The sequence below is a fragment of the Tursiops truncatus genome, chromosome 16, assembly GCF_011762595.2.
Source record: "Tursiops truncatus isolate mTurTru1 chromosome 16, mTurTru1.mat.Y, whole genome shotgun sequence".
Taxonomy (NCBI): Eukaryota; Metazoa; Chordata; class Mammalia; order Artiodactyla; family Delphinidae; genus Tursiops; species Tursiops truncatus.
Window position 1 is genome coordinate 48,009,711 of NC_047049.1, and position 25,736 is coordinate 48,035,446.

The 25,736-nt window shown below is 56.1% G+C and overlaps 1 protein-coding gene across 5 annotated transcripts in view; it reads right to left on the reverse strand.

The window, feature by feature from the left end:
- Positions 1-25,736, reverse strand: part of LDB3 (LIM domain binding 3) — a 58,149-nt gene that overhangs the window by 14,150 nt on the left and 18,263 nt on the right. For 2 of the 5 annotated variants that reach the window (XM_073793381.1, XM_073793382.1), the window contains exons 7-11: positions 24,664-24,678; positions 21,975-22,144; positions 21,464-21,500; positions 5,743-5,885; positions 40-454 (exon numbers count right to left, since the gene is read on the reverse strand). In XM_073793381.1, coding sequence (XP_073649482.1) covers positions 40-454; positions 5,743-5,885; positions 21,464-21,500; positions 21,975-22,144; positions 24,664-24,678 — 780 coding nt within the window. Of the gene's footprint in view, positions 1-39; positions 455-5,742; positions 5,886-8,994; positions 9,178-14,652; positions 15,458-21,463; positions 21,501-21,974; positions 22,145-24,663; positions 24,679-25,736 lie in introns of those variants that run through there. The other 3 variants (XM_033842044.2, XM_019925746.3, XM_033842047.2) reach the window with 3 other exon arrangements.

Sequence of the window (25,736 nt, forward strand, 5' to 3'; positions counted from 1 at the left end):
GTCCCAGCACCCCAGCACAGAGGCACAGCTGGCCCTTACCGGATGATGCTGTTGCAGTGGCCACAGAGCGGAGTCCTGCTGCTGGCTGGGAAGCGCTCCGCCCTCTGCACGGTACCCCTGGCAAGGGGGGACACCTGCGGAGCCGGTGGTGTGCTGTAGGCAGGGGCCCCTCGGTGCAGGCCTTGCTTGCTGACAGTGGTGGTGCTCTTGCCAGGGGCAAACTTCTGAGAGAAGCTGTCGTCTGTCACCCATGGGGGACGGCTGGCAGACTCCGCAGGGCCCCCGCTGTAGGGTGCAGGATTATAGCTTGGGGCTGGCGAGGGGGTATAGGCTGGTGCTGGGGAGGGGGAGTAGGCGGGGGCAGGGGAAGGGGTGTAGGCGGGGGCAGGGGAGGAGGTGTAGGGGGCTGGACTGTAATTGGCCCCTGGGGATGGGCTGTAGGTAGATGCAGGCACTGCAAGCCAAAAATACCCAAAGAAAAATGTGTCAGGAATTCATTTCTCCCAGCTTCCCCCGCCCCCAGCCAGAGAACTGGAAAAGACAACTTTAATATTAGAGCAGCACAATGCCAGTTTTTACAGGAGACGCGTCCCTGAACTTCTTGATGGCCTCAATTTGAAGTTGCAGCAGGGAGCCAAGGGAGATAAACAGCCGTCGGAGCAGAGCCCTCGGGAGCTTCGGAGAAGGGACAGGGCTATAAATATCTGCAGCTGTGCGGGGTGCGGCTCCGCCAGGCCTTGGCTGCCAGAGGCCTGCAGGAGACAGGGACGGGGGCAGGGGTGGCCGGGCCAGGCTCATATCTGGATCCCCTGGGCCAGGAAGAGGGTGGGAGTGGGTCAGCTTGGCCTTGACTGGAAGATGCCTTTGTTTGCACTCTGACCAGTGATTTGACATCTGAAATGCCTCAATCACAAGCGTTTGCTGAACTGGACCTAGTCCAGCCTTTGGGACAAAGCAGATGACGGGACAGTTAGGTTTTCAGGTTCAGGTTTCAGGTTTAGCTACAATCGTTTTCTTGAAAAACAGCGTGGCTTGATTTGTACTGGGGGGAAATTCCATTTCGGTTTCATTTGGGTGGTGGGTCTTGAAGGCAGTATTCGGAGGGAAGCTGGGCAGAGATGCTGGGGCGACACAGCCTAGGTGTAGCTGCTCCCTCAGCCTGCGGCTGCCTCTGGGGGGACACATGCTCCCCCTCATCACTTTGGTGGAAACTGATTTAGGGCGGCAACACGAAGGAGCATAGCAGCTGCTCCCCCAAAGCCCTCCGAGGCCTGGGCCCTCAAAACCCAGCTTTCTAAGTTTTGCTGCCCCCCATTGTAAAGCCAGCCGGGGCAGACCCAGCTGTGTCCGGCACACATGGTCTCACCAGCTTCCCCTCCTAGGGAGGGAGGTTCCAGAAGCCTCACCTCAGCTTACAGTCTGTTCCTCTGGAAAGAGGCCTCATTCCCCCTACCCCAGGAAGTGTGTCGGGGCAGCCTCCCTCCCCATTCCTGAGTCTGGCCTGGTGAATGGACTGTGCTGATAGATGCTGAGGCAGCCCCCATCAGGCTCCAGCCTGGAAAGGAAGGACATTCTCAGGGCTGAAGTTCCCGGCCTGGCCTTTGGTCTCTCCCCACCTGGTTCCCCTAGATTACCTTAGGTGGCCTGTAGCCTGCTGCTCCAACCCCATACCTTCTACTCCCATATGATTGGCCCTTCAGAGGTGGGTGACATGGAAACCCCCGTGCTGGGAACGGATAGGGACCGGGCCTGTGTTATTGAAAACAGAAGGGGTAAAACCCTCCCCAGCCCTGCCCTAGAGCCATCCTGGGAGTGACGCTGGCTTCCAAAGGTAAAATTTTCTCCGTAAGGAAATCTTCTTCCCACTTACTAAGAGGGTAGGCTAGGCACCTAACAGGTCATCTGGGTTAATCCCTTTTACAGTGGAGGTCACTGAGGCTCAGACAGAGCTAGTAAGTGGCAGAGTGAATTTCCAAAACCATTCTTTCTATCACCCCAAGCTGCCTCTGTAAAAAACATGAGTCCAAGTTCCAGAATATTTGGGCGCACCACATTGTGGAGGAGTACCTGTCAACCTGGAGGAGGCTGCATGGTCTGGCATGTAGCACAGCCATCAGGAGCCCTGGGTTCAGGTCCCAGCTCTACAACATCCTGGCTGTGTGTCCTTGGGCAAGTTCCGTAACGTCTCTAGGCCCAAATTTCCTCGTCTAAAAATGGCTATAATAATTCTTACTACCTCACAGGGTTGCTATAAGGATGATGGGAGATAAGAACTATAAAGGCTTAGCCTTGTACCTGGCACTGTGTATGTGTCATTAAATGTTAGTGAAGGTGGTGAGGAGAGTGACTCCTGGGTCTCATGGTCCAGATGAACTGTCAGCTCGTCTCACAGCTTGATGGTCACCTGAGGGATCCCAGCCCAGGGAGACTGTGGGATGTAGGCGGTGGGAGATGTGGCACCCCTGAAGTCAGTAACCTGGGACTGAGTCTAATCATCAGTGGTGGTAGGTGTGACATCCCTGCCTGCCTCACAGGGTGGGGACCTACTGGAGTGACATGCTGCATGCACTAGTAAACCTGTGAAGCCCATATTTGAGGTGTTGTCACCCTCCCTAACAAGCTTGCACAGCTCCCAAGTGCCTGGAACAGAGGGTCTCAAAATGCTAGAGCAGCTTCAGCCCTCTCTCAATAATGGGGTTCTGTGCAAGATCTTATTTCCTTTTTTTTTTTTTTTGTAAAGTGGGAGGGGGGATCTCTGCTAAAAGGGATTAAGAATGAAAGCCCTAATCCTGTGTTACCCAATACATAGCCCTATGTGACCATTAAGCACTTGAAATGCGGCTAGTCCAAACTGAAACATGCTATAAATATAAATATAAAATACACACCAATTCTTAAAGACTTAGTACAAGAAAAGAAAGTAAAATATCTCACTAATAATCTTATATTGATTGTTCATTGAAATGATATTTTGAATATACTGAGTTAAATAAAATATATTAAAATTAATCTCACCTGCTTCCTTTTAAAAAGTGTGGCTACTAGAAAATGTATTGTTATTAGACAGTACTGTCCTAATCAGAACAACGGTTACCAAGTACTGACTTCTTCCACACACCAGGGCCCTTATGTGCACTATTTCATGTAATACTCGCTGCAATCCAACCAGGCAGATAGTACTTTCAAGTCCATTTTATAGAAGAGGAGTTGAGGCTTGGAGAATTTAAGAAACGCTGAGCTGAAACTGGCACTCAGGCAGCAGGTCTCAACTCCAGATTCCCTGCTTAACCACTCCCTAGGCAGCAAAACAAGGTTTAGCACGCCCCTTCCAAATCGGGCCCTTGCCCACTTCCAGCTTCCCTCCAGCAACACTAACCCTATTCCCTTTGCCTGGCAGCCATTCTCTTCCCTCCTCGGAAGGGCTTCCAGACTCCATGATCCACCCCCCCTTTTCTAAATCCCCACCACACGAAGGTCTCAGCAGGTCAGAGGCACCCGGCATCTGGGCCCGGGTGGGCTGCTTCCTTGCCCAAGACTACACCCTCCCAGAGCTAGGGCCCTTCCCTTCTTCGAGGCGCAGGCCGGCAGCTTCCCTCAGCCATCAGGTCCCCGGTGAGGAGCAGCTGCTTCCCAGGTCCCTTCCCTCTGCGCCCTTCAGCCTGGCTGGCCCCACCATCCCCGACGTGCCAGGAGAGAGACTTGATATCCCATCTGCGAGCCCTGGGCTGTTGCTATTTCTGCTTGACGGAATAAAGCTCGTCCAAATTAGAAGGTGATATTTCATCTCTAATTGGCAAGTTCAAAAGCCCCTATCGCACTCGTTGGCTCGGGAATGGTGTAATTAAACAAGGTGATTTCTGACTCACTCCAGGTCGCGCCCGGCTCCTGCGAGCGCACAGCCCCCGCGGGGGTGGGGGTCGGGGTGGAAGTGGGGGGCCCTCTGCCCACGGCCCTCTCCCGGGCCCCAGGTGCTCCGGGGAGCGGCCACCCAGCCTCGGCACAGGCGATAAGATCTGGGCTGCGAACTCCACCCTGGACCCGGAGGACCCCTCGCGGGGAGCTGCAGCTCGGACGGCACACGGGCTCCCCGCTCTCCCCGGGCCCGGTGTCGGCGGTGGAGAGGAGGGGAGGGGCCCGGGTCCACGATCCTCGTTTCTTCCCACACCACCTGCCAGCCTCCCTGGGACCCCACCCTCAGGAGAGGGGGCAGAGGCAGGCCGGCTCAGGCGCGCGCCGCCCGGCGGCCTCCTTCCCTCCGGGCAGGAATGAGTTAACGTCTGCAAGGCCTGGGAACTCCGCAGAGGCCGGCAGCTCCAGGGCTCCAGCACGTCTCGCCCCGCCCCGGGCTCCAGTGCCGGAAGGAGGAGGAGACAGACGCCAGAGGGTGGCCCGGCGGTGCGCGCCCCCGGAGCCGTGCCGCCTCCTGGCGGGCCTGCAGAGGAGAGCCGGCGGCCGGGGCGGGGGCGCCGAAACCCGGGGCCCGCCCCGGAAGATGCCCAGAAGGACCTGCCTGGGAGCGGAGCCCGCACCCGGGCGGAAATACTCTCCCTGCGCCCCCTCCATCCGCCGCTGCTCCTCCCAGCTCCTTATCACCCTCCCTCCTGTGCCCCCCATCTCCGCAGAGCAGCTGCTTCCTCTACCTCCATAGGAGATTTTTCACCACAGCAGTCCGCTGCAAACTGCTTCCTAATCCTGTGGACTTTTAACCTCAGAACTTTGTGTTCTTGCTTCTGAAGAGACAGAGAAGGGCACCTCCTGTGTGCCAAGCACTGTGCTGGGTGCTTCATTTCATCCCCAGAGCACCAGGTGTACATAATATGCCTATTTTTTAAACGAGGAAATAACAGGACTGGGAGATGAAGTACTTTGCCTTAGATAGCAGAGCGGAGCCTGGCACCGGAGTCTGACGCTAAAGCCACGTCTACACCCTCAGCACTAATGTCAGAGTATACTTCATAGAACAGAGGGCTGATTGTGGCTCCTCTGCCCTGCACATCAAGTCAACTCCCCCAAGCAAGGTGCTTCCTGCCTCAGTCCCTGTCTTATCTTCCCTTAAGTTCACTGAGCAGGGGCATGTAGGGGAAGGAGGGGGTCTAAGCCAGCCTGAGAACCGCCCTGGAACTCTGGGGAGAGGCCCAACTTTGCCTAGGAAAAGGGAAGACAGAGGCTGAGCCCTGGTCCCCGCAGTGACGAGAATGGGGACCAGAGCGATGGAACAGCCAGCCAGTGAGGCCAGCCACCTGGAGACCCTGTGTGGGCCACTCTCCCGCCTGTCACATGTGCTCTCCATGCCTCTAGTTAGCCTGTCCCAGCTGAAGAAACCAAAGACCAGATAGGTGAGCAGTTTGCCCAGCATCACATTATGCAGTAGGCCTGTTCAAAGCCCGTGGCATTTTGTTACAGCTGCCTATCCTCTGCCTTGAGCCAGATCCAGACTCCTGGAGGAACAAGCCCCTCCCCTCTAAACCCTCCCTTCCTCACCTGGAGCCTGGAAATCCCCAGGCAGGAATGTCCTCTTCCCAAGAGCTGGGAGGCCCCATCCCTGCCTGGCACTGGCCACCTGTCTCCCCAGCACCAGAGGCAGCTTCCATAAGATTCTGGCCCACAACTGGAGGAAGGAAGGCTGAAACCTCATCAGCAGCGCCTCTATAACCACCATCCTTCAGGGGGACGTGGCTTTGGAGCTGACCCCTGGAGCCCACGCCCAGCCTAGACAGCCTCCCTTCCCACTCTGCCTCTCACCTGGCTGGTAGACAGAAGGCCGGATACTGGCAGTGGTGACAACCCGGGGCTTGGGTGCAGGGGCAGCTGGGGCCTCGCTGTATGTATGGGCGGCAGGTGCTGGAGAGGTGGCCACAGCGGGACTGTAGGCAGAGGCCTGGGGCCTGGAACCAAGGGGTTAAGAGTTAACAGCCAGAAGGACAGCCCCACCCGGGCCCTGGGGCCTGGAGACACAGCAGGCTGGCTCCCAGATCTTTAAGGAGCCTCTCAGGAGGAAACCTGACAAAGATATCCCTGGGGAGCTGCCAGAGGCTGAGAAGGAAAGACCATGGAGGTCTCAGGGGGAGGAAGCTGCTCCTTGGGTGCTGAGTCTTGGTGAGTCTGGTTAGAACAGCAGAGACACCTTGAGAAATACAGCCCATTGCTGGTGCCACCGCCTTAGGAGAGAGAGAGTAGAGGCACCAGCCAGATAGGAGCAGTGAAAACCCTTCAACCCCTGGGTAGAGACTGTGGAATGGGGGCTGGGGCAGGGAAGGGGGCAGAGGAAGGAGAGAGGGGAGATGGAGATGTTCAGAGCTACCCTACTCCCTCCACCTCCTGACCTTTTGGGGCACCTCACAGCCTCAGACCACCTGGCCTCCTCCCCCTCCCCCTTTCTATTGTTGCTGGAGGGAGCAGCAAAGTCTCAGGTTTCTGGGCAAGAGTGCTCCGGGGAGGTCTCATGGGAGGCCAGGAGACCCCCCCCCCCCCGCCCCCCCTACACACACTCAGAGGCTCCTCTTCCATACAGGATTCCTGTTGCCCTCCTCCCAGTGGAACATCTGCCGAGAAGCTTAAAGCAGCCTTTTCCCACTTGTGACCCAGGGACCATGGGACCAAAGAGATGGGAAAACAAAAAAGTTCCAGTTCATTGCCCTCAGGAAATGCTGCGCTTGGCCTCTCCTCTTAGAGAACTGAAGGCTCCGACAGCTAAGCAGTCTGTTTAACTTTGTCTGATCCAGTGTTTCCCAATTCCAATAGTCAGTGAACCCCCCCTTTTTTTTTCATTTACAACTAATGAAACCTTATAGAACATGTCCCTGGTCTCTCTCTGCATCTTTCACATCCTAAAGGGGATGACATGACCACCCCCAGGGCAAATGGGGCATTGATGGGAGCGCTGGAGAAGTGAGCCCCTTAAAATATACTGACCCCTGCCCACCCATGGCTTCCTGCCTGCCTTTGGGCAGAGTCACAGGATAAGGGAATACCTTCTTCTCTAGGGCTCTGGGAGTGGGTTGCCCTGAGCTAAGAACCCACCGCCAGGCTCCTAAATAGATTCAGAAGGGTCTGTGGTGATGTCCCAGACAATTGGAGGTAGAATGAGTCTCAGAGAGCCAGTGTCCCAGACCTGGGGGCTTGCCACGCCAAGCTGCCGTGTTTCTGGCTGAATGAGGGTACTGTCTCCCCTCCCTGGGCTTGCCCTTCTCTGATATACCCCTGTTAAGACCAGTGGAGTAGGAGCCTCAGTGGAAGAGAAAGAGGCCGTGTCCAAGAGGTGCCCAGCTTCCACTGTGGCAGGAGAAGGCCAGACTCTCCCACCAGTGGAGGATGCTTTCCCAGCATCCCAGGAACTACAGGTCCTCTGCCAGAGACTGGTGTTGGGGCCGCAAGCAGAGACTTAAGATACCCAGCAAGAATTCTGAGGCCACGTTGGGCGTCCATTTGTCTCCCATTGGCTCCCTCTAGCTCCATCCCAGCCCGTGTGCAAGGAGGGCCCAGAGCGTGGTCCCCTGGCCCCCTCTGCTCCAGCCTGATGCAGGGAGCCCTCCAGGTCCTTCTCCAGCCTCCGCCCAGGCCTCACATCTCTTTGCAAGGCAAAGTAGAGGAAGGGTTTGTCCTGTTGAGGGAGTCCTGAGGGCCCCCAGACACGGAGGCCTGGAGCGGGCGCTGGAGCTTGCCCTTGAACAGGGCTGAGGCCCCAGGGATGAGGCTAGACCATCCATGGGGCCGCAGCATCTAAAGCCCCCCCTTCAAACTGGGGAGGCATCTTCTCACTAGACAGCAGGGATATATCTTATCCTTCTCAAGGTTTCTTCTTTGTGCAGGGAGCAAGGCCTGAAGAGATTACCTGAAGAGATTCCGGTGTGCAGAAGGGAAGCGGCTTGCTACGTGTCCCCAGGAAGCTGGGATATGAGGAGCCCTGGAAGCCTGGGCCAGGCTCACCCTTGATGCTTGAGTTGGGATGGGGAAAGGCTGGGCTCAGCACCACCTGGGTCACTGTGGAGCCCCGGGGGAAGGGGTGCAGCACACAGGCCACTTTGCCGACCCTTCATGGGCCTCAGGCTGCACCAGGGAACTATGCACCCTGACCTAGAGCCATGTCTTTCCAGCAAAACCCTGGGAGGGGAGTGTGGCGACTGGGAAAGCTGGCTCTGACCCCAAACACCAACTTGGCAGCTCCACACAGCCCAGAAAGAGCTGGGCCTGCCTGGCCTGTTACACTGCCTGGCGGCTCCAGAATGACCTGTCCAGCCCACCCCCTCTGCCTCCCCACACCCTTCAACACACCCTTCAACACACCCCTCCCCCGACTTGCCTGAGTACCCATGAGGGCAAGCAGGGATGCAGTAACCTGCAATACTTGAGAGCATATTATGTGCTAGGTGTTTTATGTACACTTTTTCTATCCTGACCTTATAAAATAGGCTTTGCATTAGTGCCTTAGCAGATGAGGAAACGGAGGTTCAGAGGAGTTACATCACTTTCTGAAGGTTAGAGACAGTAAGTGGTAGAGCAGAGATGTAAATCCCACTCCATCAGGTGCCTCTGGAGTTAGCATGCTTCTCCATCAAAAGAAGGCAAGGTAGTTGCTAAATATCTGCCCAAATCTGACCCACCTTCAGTGGGTTACCGCAGCCTCCTCCACGGAGGCCTCCTTGATTTCCTTTCTTTCTCTGTAATCCCAGCTCCAGGAACACGGACTTTCCCCACAGTCTCCCTTCGTTATTTAACTTTGTATGTGTGTGTGTGACTTTCACCTTTCTCCCTAGAGCATGTGCCCCTGGGGCAGGGTGACACGTCCCAGTAAACTTCCCTGAATGCACCTCCAGTTTCCCCTTCTCTCTCAGCACCAAGCAGTGCAGAGCCTTGGCGTCCCCAGGGCCCTGGGGTCCTAACCACTTTGGATGGACCTTTCTGAGGGCCCAACACAGCTGCCAACAGATGGACCCGGGGGAGGCCTTTCCTGCCTCCCTTCCCCGCAGTCAGGGCTGGCACCTGTGGGCCAGTTACCTTGGACTGTCCTCAGGACTTGAGGCAGGGGCTGCAGCAGAGGCGGTGGCAGCGTGGGCAGCGGCTGTGGCCAGGGGTGGCGAGGCTGCGCTGGGAGAGGCAGCAGCAGGCGGCTGGGCAGAAGCGGGCAGCAGCGGGGTGGTGGCCTGGCTGGTGCACACTGGAGCATGCTCAATGGGGGTGCTGATGAGGCGGACCGAGAAAGACAACAGGTCAAGGACGCCCCTCTGCTGGGGGGCGGTGGCTGCAGAAGAGGCAGGCTGGGCGGAAGGTACCAGCCTTACTGCCAACAGAGCAGAATCTTCCAGAAGTCCTGTCCCCAGGCTCAGGGAAAGAATACCCCCACCCAGGACCCCAAGACGGAAGGGCTCAGACCACAGGGAGATCACAGTAACGTCAAAAATATTTTCAAGCCTAGTGAGATTCCCCTGCCTCCCATTTTTGTGTACTTCCTAATTTGTCTTTCTCAACGTGTACTATAAAAACAGTGCGGTCAAAAAGTAGTCTAAATTATCAACCAAGGTTTCTCGCCCATCCTGTTTTCCTTTCTTTCACCCTTCCTCATTTAGTCAGAGGCACGCTTTGCCTTTGAGAAGGGATGATATAATGAAAAAAGCAGAGGTAAGGTATTTTGTTGTCAAGGGCTTAAGCTCTGAAGTTGTGATAGCCTGGGCTTTAGGCTGCGAAGCACTCAGGGCACTGATGATACATTTGGAAGATGGGTGAAAGCTACCATGCCGGACAGATCAAGGTCATCTGGACCAGAAAGGGGGCAACGTGGCGTGAGGGATTGGAGAATAGAGGCAGCTGTGCCCGTTTTCTGGGCAAACCCTGGGGAAGTGGCAGGACCCCAGGGTCCCCTATGCCTAGGCCCATGGTGAAGGGGCAGGCAGGCCTGAGGCAGCCCAAAGACCTGTAGGCCATCCTGTGGCCTGGGGGTTGTAGACAGTTTCCCACACACCTGAGAGTGACACTGACGTGGCCCTGAGCGCCTGCACATCTGAAAGTCCCTGTACTTGGGAACATGAGAGGTGACTGCTCTGCCAGTGTGGACCAGTGTGACCAGACGGATGGAGGGAGATACCCCAGCAGATGCCAGCACAGGCAGACCATGATCAAGGACCAGGTGCCCAGACTCCCCACCCCACCCTCCTTGGCATCCTGCAAGCCCCTCTTTCCCAAAACCACCCCAGACAAGAGGAACATCAGAGCCTGGGTCGATGAGATTAGATTTCGGCCACCTGTGAAATGAGGGCGGGAATAAAAATTAAATTATAGGAAAGCAAAGAAATGTACATGGGTTGTTGGACTAAGATATGTCTGTACTTGTTACAACGGCGACAGGATACTGCAACGCCTATAGGTGGAAATGATTTTCCTTATGCTATGAAATTCAATTATTGACCTCCTACTATGTGCCAGGCCTATGTCTTTAATTCTCACAAAAACCCTCTGGTGTGGGTATTATCAATTCTTTTTAATAAGTGAAGGAATGGAGACTGAGAGAATTGAATTGCTCGAGCTCCTAGAACTTTCCGGCAGTGACAGCAGGCTCTGACTGAGGCATGTGGATTTGAAGCCTTACCTAGTACCTCAAGGGGTCCCTCATACAGGAACAAAGAACCTTCTTCATGCAATCAGTCAAGTAGAATCTTTCCCCAACAAAAGGCTCTATTCTTATTTGAAATAATTAGAATAATCCTCTTCCCTCTCTGAGTGCTTACCATATGCCAGGCCTTGCCCTAAACAGCTGTATAAGCGGCACCCCACTACTCCATTTGATCCTTTCAACCTCACTGGGCGATTGGTATCAAGATCCTCATTTTACAGATGAGGAACCTGAGGTCCAGAAAGATTGAATCTCTGCTAAAACATCACATTGCTACCAACTGGCAGAGATAGGCGTGATCACTAACCCCTATACCACTTCTCAGACTTTAATATGCAGGCAAATTGCCTGGGAGTCTTGTTAAAAGGCAGCTTCTGGCCCAGTAGGTATGGGGTGGGGCTGAGAGTCTACATTTCTGACAAGCTTTCAGGTGATGCTGATGCTGCTGGTCTGTGGACCACACTTTGAGGACCAAGGTACTACAAAGGTCTGTCCCAGGTAGGGATGCCAGGGGGCCATGAGCTATTGACCAAAGCGTCACGACGTGCTCTCCTCCATCCAGTGAAGTGTATGGTAGAGAAAGGCATGAAATAGCACGAGAGGGTCAGGGAAGAAGAGGACTGGAGAAGAGGCAAGGCTGAGCTGACTGCCTCAGGGGAGGGCGCACCATTCTTCTCTGGGACTGCATAGGAAGCATCCAGGGTGGACAAGGGCAGTGGCCATGCCCTGTGCAGCTCTTTCCCAGCTTAGTGGTTCAGAGAGGAAGCCTTGGACAGCCCAGCTCTTAGGCCTGTGGTGGTACCCAGCCCTGGCCCTTCCATGAGCCACTTCCTCACCCTTCATGAAAGAACCTGGCTTCTGGAAGCCATGCCTGTGAAGTGGCCGCCTCAGAGAAACAGTTGCAGGTGCTGACACCATACTGCTGAACTGGCTGCTCAGAGCCCCATGGCATGGACATGTATGGCCTGGGAAGGCTCCGCCTGACAGAGGACACCCCTCTCCTTTATCTGTTTCTCCCTGACACGGCCACGTGCTTCCAGTGGGCTTCTGGGAATCGAGGACAGCAGTGATGAAAATACCCAGGCTGGGGAAAGTATTCTGCAGGGCAAATAGGAAACTGGCTTTGCCTGTCCCCTGTGCTCCAATTCCCTGTCAGACCAGCTTACCTGCGGCTCTCCCCAGGCATAGCTCCATGTGAACCCTGGATTCTGTGGGGTGAAGTTGGGGCTGGATGTGACCCTACCATAGGGCAGGACCAAGGACATGCACGTGAGCCTGCTGCTTGGGGTTCTGGCTGAGGGGCATCCTATCTAGGACCACTGTCTGCAGACACCAAGCAACCAGGGCCTCGAGGAGGTAGGAGTGGCATTGAAGAGCATCCTGAAGGATCTTGGGTTCTTTTCCAGGTCAGTTCCTGCCTGAAGTTCCCTGAGCCCCCAGAAACCCCAAGGAGGGGGGGGTGTCTCAGAAAGCAAGCACTGCAGAGAACTTACTAGACCCTGGCTTCAGTCCTAAAGACAGTACCCGTCAGATCACCCCAGCCTGGTCTAGGACTCTATAGCTGCCTCCTGCCTTGGTCATAATTCACCTTAAACATCTAAGCAAAAACCAACCCAACCCAACTATATTGACTGCTGGTGGCTGCATGGGGAGGGTGTGGCCAAAGGAGAAACACAGCCTGGCTCCAGTCCCCTTTTCAGCCCACCCCTCTACCCCACTGGCATCAGGGTGCAGTGTGCTAACCCTGCACCCTGCTCTGTTGTGGTAGCCTTTGGTTATGCTCTTACTGATGACAATGGTACTAGGTATGGAAAGGATAGGGATGGTGTTGATGGTGGTGGTGCTGGGCCTGGGGGTTTGTAGTCATTGGGTTCAGGCTGGAAATGTTGACGATGGTGGAGGTGCTGTGACTGATGGTTCTGGGCGCGGTTTGCCATTACTGGGGTGATGCTGGAGAATGGAATATGAACATCTCTGTTGATTGGATGATGATAGAATGCCAGTCAAGTGGTTGATCTTGAAATTGTTCATGCTGCCACCTGCCTACCTAGCATTCCACCTTGCAGCCTGATGACTACTGCTCAGGGCAGCCCTGACCATGTCACTCTGCAGCTGGGCTGTTGCCCTGCATGACTCCAGGGGCCACACTGACACTGTAGTCTAGGTGATGACACCCCTCAAGAACTGTGCAGTCCGCAACGATCCCCACAGGCTGTAGTGTGACTGGTGCCCTGCAGCTTTCACTCGTTCCACGTTGTGTTGGAATACAGTCAAAACCCAGAGCCTGGCATTTCAGCTCCAGACCGCTACTAACCATAACATCCTCTGCACGCCCTCCATTCCAGCCAAAATGATTAAGTCAGGGTTCTGGGACACTGACCCAGCACCTCTGCTCTGTCTGCTTAGAGTACCTGTGCAGCCTTCCATAACTGCACATGCCCCACTCCTAACTGTTCCCGAAGATCAAACACACAGACCCCTTCTTCCAGGAAGCTTTCTCTGATCCTCCAGTCGGAGGAGCGCCCCCTGTCTCTGGACCTCACATGATCAGCCTTGCATTACGGTCAGCCACAATCACATCAGCTCTTTCTGATTCCTTCTGTACCTACAGCAGCTAGGCACAGTGCCTTGACTAATGCCCAAGGACACAGAATGCTGAATGAGGACATCTCTCCCATTTACTCCAGAGGGCTTTACACAGAGCCCTGGCCTGGGGCCACCCAAGGTGCTGCATGCAGTGGCCTGGGGTCACTGGGGAGGCACCAGGCAGGCTGGAAAGCAAACCATCAGGTGGATCCAGGAGGGCTCCGACAGGCCGGGGGGATGGGGACGGGGGATGGGGAGGCCACCAGCTCCGATGGATTGGCTCAGGTCCTCTGCCAGCCTTAGGACACCCACTACCTGGGGCCTCTGTCTGTCTGGCAGCCCCCAACCCCCAACCTACCCTTGGCCTCGGAAGTCCTCAGTAAAGGGTCAGCTAAGTATGAGTGTGCTCCAGGATGCCTAGATGCAGGCGGAAGCACCACCACCCTCCCCCCACCTCCCCAGTTGATCCCCTAGCCAGCCTGCCTCGCCTGGTCTTCGCCTTGGCCCTGGAGTCAGACTGCTAGAGGCAGGAAGAGACGGGAGGCCAAGGTGGAACAGGTTGGTGGGGGGCTTTGGGGAGCATCTCAAGGTGGTAGGCAGGACAGAACAGTCTCCCTGGCCAGCTCTTCTAGACCGGATTGCCAAGGTCCCCAGGGTGAGAAAGAGAGCCTGTGCCCAGGCAGCGGGGGTGGGCACGAGGCTGTGGCCCAGTCTAGCCCCGGGGGTGGTGAGGGAGCCTTGAGGGATGGGCCTCAGCACCTGTCATTATTTGCCAAGTGCCCACGATCTCATGTTCTCAGCTTGTGGTTCCCCCAGTCAGGGGTGAGGCTGATGGGCAGACGGGTGGGTGGGGAGGACATAAGCCTGCCAGCCCGGCCCTTCCCAAACGCTCAGGACCAGGACAAGGCCATAGGTGTGTGGAGGCCAGGAGCAAGGGCCTTCCCCTCCTTCCTGCCACCTGAGCAAGTCTCCACCAGGCATACCTCCCAGCTCCTCTCCCCTGAGCCGGGGCCCAGCCCACGGGGGGCCCCAGCATTTCCCCTGTGAGCCGCTCCTTAGTTCAGGTGTGTCTCCCTCCTGGACCAGGGCTGAGCGTGAGCAGTGCCTTCCTGGGCCAGGGGCTGTGGCACGCTTTCTGATGGGAGGGAGGGATGGCTCGGCCTGCTGGCTGTGGCTGGGTATGGGAGGAGAGGCGCGGGCACTCAGATCCCGCTCCTCTGTCCACGCACACGCTACCCCGAAGGAGGCTAAGGCTGCCCACCAGCCCGCAGCACAGATTCTCACCTGCCGTCCTCTCTGTCTGCGCCCTGCAGCCCTGGGCAGGGCCCTAGGGGCAGGAAAACAGTGGTGGGCAGAGCTCACCAGGTCCCAGCCCCGGCGGGCACTGCCCCTGCACCTCTTCTGTAGGTACCTATCCTCTCCCCGTCTCAGACCTGCCCCCTTTGGTGACATGCACACAGGCACAGCAGGACTGGGGCTGGTTTGGTTCATTTCAAATCCTCTTTATTTCAGAATGAGCATGCTTATATGTACAGGAGAGAGAACTAGGGAGCAGCACACACAGCACAGAGAGGAGAACACTTGCTCCAATCTCACCATGACCAGGAAGGGCCTCTACCTCATCCACCCTGGGGCCTCCTCTTCCTCTATAGGGAGCCCTGCCCTGGGCTGCCTGGGCTCCAGAGGGCACAAAGGAGTGAGGGGGGCCGGGGAATTGGCCTCTTCTCAGGACCCTGATCTATGGGCAGCTTGTTCCAGGATGGCACTAGGCCAGGCTGCCCCTCCCAGGAGCTGAGGTTGGTGGGAAATGGACCAGTGACACATTCTGTTTCCCTTGGTTCTGGGGTGTTCTGCCAGCAAACCCCATCACGTTCTCTCTGATCTACAGGAAGGTCCTGTACAGGGGAGCAGAGGCTTGGGCTATCTGGGGGGTGGTGAGGGTTGCACTGAAGGGTGGGAGTAGAGTGGGTGCAGTGCTGCGTGGGGCTGGGCCTCGGCCATCAGCTCTAGGGCGGGCAGAGAGCACAACTGCTGCAGGTGACTAGCGAAGGTGCCCCCCAGCACAGCTATACATTCTCAAGCATCGCCGTGGGGCTCACATGCCAGATCTGTGTGGGGGGAAGGAGGGAGGGGGTCCGGCCTGAGAGGGGTGAGGGGCTCCAGACAGCCTTTTAGCTTTTAACATTAAGGATTTGGGCTGAAAGGCCATGGTGCCAGTTGCGCAATTTGGCAAAACGTGGGCTGTTACGTTCCGTTTCAAACCTTTCCCTGTGGCACAAAGAGAGAAACAGAGAGACAGAGACAGAGAGAGAGAAAGGAAGAAAGAAAGGGGTTAGGGGGTGTGTCCGCCATCACCCTGTCTGAGAGCCGGGGCAGAGGGCATGGGAGGGAGGAAGGGATTCAGCTTGGAGAGGCTTTGCCACCCGGGGGGTACTTTCCAGGGGGTCAGGCAGAGTCGCAAGGACCAGGACGGAGGGACAGATGTTCCCGACTTGAGTGAGCCGTGCAGAAGGGGCCTGGCTGAAGAGTCTGAGGGCAGGCTGGGCAAATGGGGGGGTCTCTGGGTTCTCCCTGGCCCATGTGGTTAGAGCTGGGCAGGGCTGCTTTGGCTGTGGGCTCTCGGGACTGAACCCCATAGGCAGGTGAGCCTTGCATGGTCTCTGTCCCCTAGCTGGGCATCAAGAAGGAAGAACGCCTGTCCCCGTGATGAGGCTTGGTGAGCAGACCTGCCATCTCCCTGTGCTGCCCCAGTCTCTCCCAACTCTTTTCTGTCCCCAGAGAGAAGCCTTCAAACACCACTGACTGCCCCGCCCACCTAGGGCTGAGCATAGCCAGACACACACGTGCGAACGCATACTCACAAGGCCGCTGGCACACATACTGAGGGCCAGGACTTCCCACCAGCAGGGCCTCTGGGGCTCAGCCCACAGCCTGCTCAGCTGAGGGCATAGGACAAAGCAGGTAAGGAACGGCCAGAAATGGAGAAATGGAGGAGACAGTGTGCCTGGGAAAGGCCTGGGCCGCAGATGCCAGAACCCTAGATCCTCCAGGCCAGAGGGGCCTCTAACATCCCCCAGAACAGAGGTGCAAACTGGTGGCCCAGGGGCCACATCTAGCCACAAACGCAGTGTGTTTAACCTGGACAGTTTTGAAAACTCATTTTAAAAATTAATTGCTATATCCAGATGATGGAATACTACTTGGCAATAAAAAGACATGAATGAACCATTGGTACACTCCAAAACTTGGATGAACCCCCAGAGAATTAGGCGGACTGAAAAAGCCCATCCCATAAAGTCTCAGGCTGTATGATTCCATTTGCATAACATCCTTGAAATGACAAAATTATAGAAACAGAGAACGGATAACGGGTTAGTGGCTGCTGTGGGTTAAGGACAGGGCGTGCACAGTAGGGAGGTGGGTGTGGCCCAGGGCAACATGGGGGGATCCCGAGGTGATGGAAGTATTCTGCATTCGACTGTATCAGTGTCAACACCCTGGTAGGGATATATCGTACTATCGTTTTGCCAAGATGCTACCAGTGGGGGTAAAGGCTACACAGGATCTCTCTGTATTATTTCTTATAACTACATGCCAATCTGCAGTTGTCTCAAGATGAATAGTTTAACCAATGAATCGCCAGCATGTAAAGATCAGGAAGATCGGCTTTAGGTCTTTAAAAGTCAGAGGATGGGGCAATGCTGGTCTTACGTTTCCGTATGGTAACAGTCCTGTGTCCCCACGTGTACACCTGGCCACCTTCCCACATCTCTATTACCTGACAGACTCTCCCCTATACCTTAAGTCCTGCATATGGGTCTCTGTGTAAGAGCCTGTTTGACAAGAGGGGCCCCCTGCTAACATATTTGAAAACCACTGGTCCAAACTTGCCTAATACCAAGAAGCAGCCAAGGCCCAAACACATCACATGGATAGCCGAAAGCCACATGGAAACTCAGAGGCAGAACCACGATCTAAGTGCCAGGCATCCCCTGCTACTGCCTCTCCTAGGTTGGGGAGAAGGGGCAATGACAGCAGAAGCCCAGGCCCTGCGGCGGAGCCCACATACCCCTGCAGACAGCACCACAGGCGGCAACAATGGACCAGCCCATAGAGACCACCCAGGACACAGACGCGGCCAGTTTGCCCAGCCAGGCCCAAGACTTTTTCATCAATGCTCAGTGACAGGGTCAGGAACAGTCCTGGAGAATCGGCGAGGGTAGTGAGTCTGCTCTGCTTGGAGCGGTTGGGAAATTCACAGCTAGCCAAAGAGAGAAGCAAGAAGAGGGAGGACGAGAAGAGATGGGAAGAGATTGGAGAGCGGGTGAAAGAGAAAGGGAGGGAGGTCCCAGGACAAAAAGGAGGGCTGCTCAGGTGACACCCGGGGGTGTCCTGGTCTCTCCAGTTGTGAATTTTGAACTTGCTAGGCTGGCAGAACACCAAAGACTGAAAATCCACGAAACTCTCGCTACCAGCCCTGAGCTGCGCCAGCACCAGGAGAGTCTGCCCGTGAGCCGGGACAGAGCTGAGCGTGCACGGCGAAGAAGGAGGACACCGACATGCCCAGGGAGGCTGCAGGGGGAGGAGGGGGAAACCAGTGAGTCCTGGTGCTCTGTTAGAAGTGGGGGTGGGGTGGAGAGGAAACAGAACCTTGGACGGTGGCACGTCGGAGAAGGGACTTCAGAGGGTGTTTACATTGTTTGCGGATGCACTGTTGTACAACGCAACCCTCACCTTCAACTCCTCTGGGAACTGGTCACTAAAATCAACATTTTCCTTAATGCTTGGGGACCAGGAAGAGATGCGGAGTTCTTTACTGAGGGGAGCATTTATGTAGACACAGAGACTGAACGTGTAGACAGCGGCACCACAAGGTGGGGGCCAGGAGATGCCTGAGTTACACACGGGGGCCCTCCAGGATGGTGACGCCCAAGCAGTGGGATCCAGATGCCTTGCAGATTCAAGCCCTGCCTAGGATGAAGCTAGGCTTGCCTGCATTCCCACCCCTGTCAGGGCTGCCCAACGTGGACCCAACCTTCTGAGCCATCTGGGCCCTGGAATGCCTTCCGGAAGTCAGACAGAAGCCGTGGTGACCTCTCTGAGATTGGAGGCTCAGCTTTGGATGGGGCTCTGCTACTTCAGATGAAGGCTGGGAGCCAGCTTGTACCCATGTTGAACCTGGCAGTAGGCTGGTGTTTAAGCCCACCTGGACAGTTTGCTGAGGTGCTGGGTCTTTCCTGGGAGGTGAGCCAAGTCTGCAGCTGATGCCTGGACTGTTCAGGGCCTCCCCTGCCTCCCTTGTAAAGATAGAGTCCCTGGAGATTAGGCCAGCAGGTGGGCACTAGAGCCTCGGAGGGAAGCTACTTGCTACCAGATACAGAGACAGCGTCACAGTGCCGGGAGCCAGGGCCAGAGATGAGAGGAGGGGAGGTCAGGGCAGGGCTCTGAGCTGCTCTGGGACTCTGCGGGGGCAGGCCTCGGAGGTGGAGCAGTGACAGATGAGGGGCAAGTTTGCAGGGTCCTCTAACTTGCAGATTACTACTGCCCTTGAGGCCACCAGTGCCCTTCCTGGTACAGAACACCTGGCATCCCTGCCAGCTTTTCCAGGACACAGCAACAGGGAGGAAAAAGCACCCCAGCAGATGTATAAGCCTGTATAGGCTGCCACAGTGCCCAGGTTGCTGGGCACTGGGTTTGGCAAACTCAGGCTGTGCCGGAGTGAGCTACCTGGAAGCGGGGTGCAGTGAAGCTTCTCTGGGGAGGTGCAGCCTTCGTGAGAGACCCTCAGATTCCCCACGGCGAGTCAGGCTAAACTGGGAGGGGGATAGGCAGAGGCCGTGTCTGTCCTCAGCCAACAAGATGGATCTGGGGGTGCAGATTCCAACTTGGAGGGGGAACAGATATCAGTGGGGCTCAGATCCCCAGGGAGCAAGATCCCTAACTAGCCTGGACCCAGGGCGGGGGTAAGTGTGTTCCCTTCTGCTCAGATGGCCACTCGGATGAGTCTGTGACCCCACCCGTGACCAGTGGTCAGTTACTACTTCGGGCATTAATCACAAACAGAACTGAACCACTGGACCCACTGGACCCCCCACCTCTCACTTCTGGGCCACAGGCTGCTTGGGATTCAGGGAAATAAAAACACCTACCTTCATCCTGTGGCCGTGGAAAGAATGGGCATTTTAGGGGAGGCCCTGAAGACAGCCTTCCAGAAATTAAAGTCAGAAAAAAGGAGGAGGGCAGCAGGCTTAGGCCCCTCCAGTCCTGGGCAGAAGGCTTGCTGGTTGCCTCAGAGCCTACACTGCAGGGCCAGAGACCCCAGAGGGAGGGGCTGACAGTGGCACAGGGCCTTGGGGGGGCAGGGGGTGGGGGCTGCTTTCTCAGGATGGGGGCCTGAACAGAGGGGGGGAGCAGGCTAGAGTTTCTTCTTGGCACCCCCTTTCCAGCTCTCCCTCCAGCAAAACCCTGCAGGGGCTGAGGGAGAGACTCCAAGACCTGCAGCAGAGTTCTCAAGAGCCCCTGCCTTCTGCTGGGATCTGAATGGAGCTAGTGGGCAGTTAGGCCCCAGGGGGAAAGGGCCTACAGGACCAGGCCGAACAAGCCCCAAGAGATGCTTCTGAAAGGAGGGAAGGGGAAGGCCAACGCCAAGGCCTGCAGACCACCCTTGATACTGCCTTTTGTGTTCTCACTCAATAACTTCACAGAGCCTGCAAATATTCCAGGGAAAATACGAAAGACAAAGGTTCCTTGTAAGTTACCTCCACCAGTACCCTTCCACCTTCTAAACAGTGTCCGGTTACTGAGATGCGACCTTAGATTGACGGGTGGGAGAAACATAAAGTAACCAGAAGGACTGAGAGGGGGTGACGGCGGCTGGAAAAAGAGTGCAGGTCCCTGCTGGTTTCCTGATGGAAGGGACCTGGAGATTTCTAAGCGGTTTGCTGTGGGGTATGTACTGTAAAGCCCTCCATCAAATCTTCAGTAAAGACTACATTGCCCACTGGAGCACCTCTGTGAGTGGCTCCGAAGAGGAGGTGAGACAAACACAGAAACGGCGCAGGAGCAGAGGAGCACAGGATGGGGAGAGCCGACAGCTTAGTCACGCCTCCAATAGCTCCGTACTACCATTTGCACTAAATCAAACACCATCGCATTTCAGGCTTTTTACAGACACACTGCAGGCACCGACAGGTTAAGAACCACCACTGGAACCGCATGCCACTATTAGCAGGCCAGGGAGAACCACACTTCAGGACCGGATGCCCCAGCCAAAGAGTGGGAGCAACTTCAGCTGGCAGAAATAGGGGTTCGAAAAGAAACTCCACATCAACTCAAGCTGACCCCAGAGTCCCACTCTCCACACAGTCCTGTGGCCACTACACACTGGTTAGCAAGAACAGAAAGCTTGGCCCAGGGTGGAAAGGCACCTCTGGGCCCCAGCCCCTCACACTGAGGCCACCACAGGATGTGCTGGCCCAAGGCAGACTCTCCCAGGAAGGACATGCAGATGACACATTTGCTTCCAGAAGTGTAAGCACAATCACACCGGGCCTCATGCCTCCCCATGGAAGGCCCTAGCGGGTTCCAATGGGTTCCAGGGCAGTGTGCTCCCATCATGCACAGGGCCATGAGCACCTGACAGGCCAAAGGTGTCAGGCCAGTGGCTGGGGCCTCAGGCCTGCCACCATCGGGGAGACCATACTCAGAGACACCTAGCCCTGCACAAGCCACTCCTCATACCCAGGGCTTTGCTTCCTTGCAGCAGCTGTGGTGCTTTGAGCAATTTGTGGAACTGATACCTCAACATGGGTCTGGAGAGTTGAGTCCAAGGGTCAGTCACCCCCGCCCAGCACGGCCCTCTGCGTGCCTGCTTCCCAGTGCCTACCCTTCAGACTCACAGGGGACAGGCCCTGAGATGAGTGGGCAGGCCAGGCAGCCTGCCCGGTGCCTCACAGGGAGAGATGCCCTCATTCTCAACAGCCCAGCAAAGGCCAAAGCAGCCCTGCCCGCTGCCCAGGGACAGAGCCGGGAGAGCCCAGAGTCCTCGTTCGTGCAGCCCGGGCCCAGGGGATAGAGACTCAGCTCCAGGCACCCACCTCACTGACCCGGGATGCACGCCCCAAGCCAGCATCTGCCGGAGCCCTTCAGGGGTCGGGAATTTCCAAGTGCATTAACTTGAGACGTTCCTTCCATGAGTCGTTTGACCTAGGGGCTGCCCTGGGAGGGAGGGGATTAGAACGGGCAAGGCCACAGAGCCTGAGTCCAGGCACTTACCTTGACCTTCGCAAAGCTTCTTCATCAGGGTCTTGCACTGTGGGTAGAAGTTGCAGGTCAGGAGGAATCACAGGCAACATCAGAAAGAAAAGCTACTAGAGCTCGGTGGGCACGGAGTCCCCACCCATGATGGGACAGTTATTGCTCCCTACCTGTGACCTCTGGGCACAGGGCAGGGGGAGAAAGGGGGCACGAGAGGAAGAGGCGCAGGTGGGAGGGAGTAGCCAGAGGTGTGGCCTGCAAAGTCCTCTCATCCCAATCCGGAAAGCACCACAGCCAGTCCGCTGCCCACCGCTGGAGTCCAGGAGCCGAGCAGCAGGCTGATGTCACTGTGCCTGCCCCAGGGACCCAGCAGGGGCGCAGCAGGCTGCTAACTATCTACCGAGGCCAGCTCATCTTCAAGGGTGGGGGGCTCGACTCCCCGGCTTCCGTGGGACTGTGGAGTAGGGCCCACGACCCTCGCTGGCCCTTCATCGTCGCCCCTTCCTGCCACCCCACAGCCCTCCCTTACTATATTCTGTCCCCGTCATCTGGGCCAGGATGCGGAAGGAGCGAGACTGCAGGCTGGAGGAGCGGCGGGCCCAGTCGTCAGCCTCGTCTTCCGGCTTGTTCTGGTTCTTAATCACAGCCTGATACACGGGAGAGGTGCTGTCTACGGTGAGGTCTTTGACAGGAAGACTCCTGAAATGCAGAGAGAGGCCATGGGCAAGGGCAGGGTTGGAACCCTGCCCCCGACCTCTGCGCCTCCCCCTGGCGCACCCCCCCATGCATGTGGGTAACCCCTACTTGTCTAGATCCACCACGCCCTTATTGTAGGTCAAGCCTGCACTAAGGGCTTGACCTGGGTCCTCAGTGCTCAGGGTGGTCACAGCGAGACAGTGAATTCCGCTCACGGAGGGTCAGGAGGCTCAGACCCTCCTGCCAGTACCCCTCACCCCCCAGGCTAACTCTAGACACAGGCCTGAAGACACCCGCCCCCAGGAGCTGTATCTCCTTTAAGGAAACAAGAGGCAGAAGAGGTCTTCTGGAAGTAATTTCAACCTCCCTGAGCAGGTGCTGAGTTTGGGGCTGGGTGAGCACAGGCCATTTGGGGGGCTCAGAGGCTTCCTCACGGTCAGTCCCTTGGCCTCCTCAAAGCTTGGGATCCAAACAGGGAGCCACCAATGTCATGACTGCCCTGGAGGAGGACTGTGGGCTCCCACTCTGCAAAGACAGGGCAGCTCGGTGAGGAGGCAGCTGGAGAAACAAGGCAATCAGGCCCCTACAGCCTGGCATCACCCACAGACAGCGCAGCTTCTCGCCCGAGGAACTGGGCGTAGAGCTGCAGGGAGGGGCACTCGTCCTCTGCCCCAGGGCAGCACAGCTTTTTGAGGGGGACCTGGTGACCTTCCCTTAGACTCCCAAGGTCTGGCACATGGTAGGTGCTCAAAACGTAGTTGAATGAACAAATCCTAGATCAGAATCAGAAGGGACCCCAGAGCCCCTTGAGTCCAGGGTCTCTCAGCTCAGATCAGACTTCAGGGCAAGATACATTAAAAGCTTATAGATGGCCACTCATCCCAACCAGGGAGGGCTGGGTAATCTAGGCTGCCCAGCCGGCCCTCTCAGCAGTCAGGGTGGGCTCAGGAGAAGCTCACAGCAATAACAGCATGTCTCCCCAGCCTGTGGACCGGTGGCCCAGCCATCTCCTCTTACACATGCCAAAACTGAGGTCCAGAGAGGCTAGCTGACTAGCTCCAGGTGACATCATGTAGGGGCCCCACTGAGTTAGAACCCAGGCTTCCCAGCTCCCAGCTCAGTGTCCTTTCCAACAGACCCTCTGCAGTGACAGGGCTCAGGAAGGCCACTTATGCCCACTGGGGACTTGCACACCCCAGATGTTCCACATCTGGAGACATGGCCCAGCGCAGACACTCCCCCTGTCCAGCATCGCCCTGCCTGCTGCTATGACTGCCTCTACCTGCCCTTGCTCCCTCGAGGGCTGGCTAGCTGGAGAGGGGACTTCCCCAGTACCCCTGTCTTCTACCCTCTCTGCAAGGAGCTGGACAGAAGAATTGGCCGAGCCTCCCAGGATTGGTCCCCTAAGTCAGCTCAGGGTGGGCTATGAGAGCAGAGGTGGAGAAAGGTGATGGAAGGTGACTGACCAACGTTGGGTGGAGCTACCCCTACTTTTCTCAAGGCTCTGCCCTGGCCTGGAAAGCTACAGGTCTGTCAGCCTGTGGTTGGGATCAGATAGGGAAGACCAGGGAGTGGAGGAGAAGCTGGGATCTCGCTGGAGAGGTCATTTCTGGCATAGGGAGGAGTCTTAAGGGGTCCTGAAACAGATGGAAGGCACTGGTTGCCATTTCCCTGGAACATGCCCTTGACGTGCTCCCTGCTCCTTCCACATCTCCAAGGGCTCAAGAAAGTGAACCCCAGGAGTGAGTCCCTTGGGAGTCACATTGTCGGCTTCCCTTCCCACAATGCTGTGCAAAGGCCAGGGACTTGTGGTGCTGCTGCAACAGACACTGGGGACCAGACGAAGGAACTGCTGTGCCTTTTGAGAATCTGGGGCTCAGGAAGAATATATACAGAGAGGGCATAGAACAGGCCCTCCAGTTCTGGGACCCTGGGTCCAAGGCCACTCTCTGGAGCCACTCCAGCATGAACTTCTTGCCAACAAAAACACTCCAAGGTCCCCGCAACATCAAGATCACCGGTGGGCATTTACTCCACTGTACACTGCCCCCAAGTCTGACTAATCTTTTGCCTCTTATGGGTGGTCCTGGCAGGCGCTGGGTCCTCCAGATCCATCTTCCATGAGGATTTGGGGGATGGCCTCCAACAGACCCCCTTAGCATCCTCTCCCTGAATAATGGCCCCATGTGGATTCTGACATTAAGATCTCCACTGTCCCAGTGCAGACAAGAAAGGCTGGGGGGAGCCCCTGCAAAGCACAGCAAGGAGAACACGGGATACACCCCCAGCCAGTGTGGTGTCATTACTCTGATTTCTATGTCCATAGTGACATTATTTGGGGGAAAACCCCAAAAGACAAGCACTTGCCTGTAGAGGCCGCGGGGCATGTCATTTACCTGTGAGGTGGGTGTGAGGAGGAACGTGGACAGAACCACTGTCCTCAGGCACATCCCACCAAACCCACACACCATCCCGCAACCAGACAGACGGACGACGGAACAGATACTGTGGGGTCTACTTACGCCAGTGGTGACGCCCTGCCATGCAGAGGAAAACCCAGCAGTGAGTGCATGTCCATCATGGGAGGGCGGGGGGAGGCGCATACACAAGGGAGCAGGGTTAGGATCAGAAATGAGTTATGGGGGAGTGGGGTGGATAAAGGAGGAAGAGAGAGAGAGACAAAAAGAAAACTGTCAGTGAGGAAGGAATCATGGAAATTAACAGCAGAAATGGAACACCTCATGGCAGACAAGGGCAGCTTTTACCCACTGGCACCACGACAGCATCAACCCAGCAGGGCTGAGTTAGAAGGAAAAGGAAGAATGTTGCTTCCCAGGCACGCAAGGGAGGGGAAAAGGATGGGAGGGGAGGGGAAAGGAAGGAGAAGCCTAGATTAGATTAACAGTGCATCATGTTAAAAAAAATATATCATGGGCGACCTAGAGATAAAACCAAATGATTTGTAGTCTTTTTCCCAAGGTGCAGAAAACATAAAGTTAGTGAACAGCAGTTCTTCCATTATCTTCCACTGTGCTTCCCTTTGGCCAATGCTACCACTTTTAAGAGCACACCAAGGACACACGTGGCAAACAAATGTTAACAGGAAATCCCCGTTAAACTCTTTGGCTTAATCGGGCAGCCCTGTCTTCCTGGGTACACATGAGCAACAGTTGTGTTTTTAAACTTGCATGGTCATATTTTCTGCTTGGAACGATGGGATTAAGTAAGTCAACCCTGCCCAGAGAATTCCGCAAAGAACTGCAGACCTGAGCCTGGCGGGTTTGACTCACGGCTCCAGGGCAAGCAACCATCCACCCCCTGGTGGCCCGAAGGAAGTACTGCGCGCCTGAGAGGGCCCGGCTCCTTTTAACCAGGAGCGCCAGTAAGTCCACACCACGTTCCATCCTTTGGCCTCTGGAACCTGCACTTTATAACCTGCACACTCGTCATGGCCACAAGGGTTGGGCTCTACAAAGGCCAAACGCTATAGGAGTTCTCCGGGACTTTTGAATGCCTCTATCCCTCTTACAACATCTGTTTTTCCTAGTTTCGGAAAAAAGGACAACCATCATTTTAAGATTTCTTGCCTTCAATT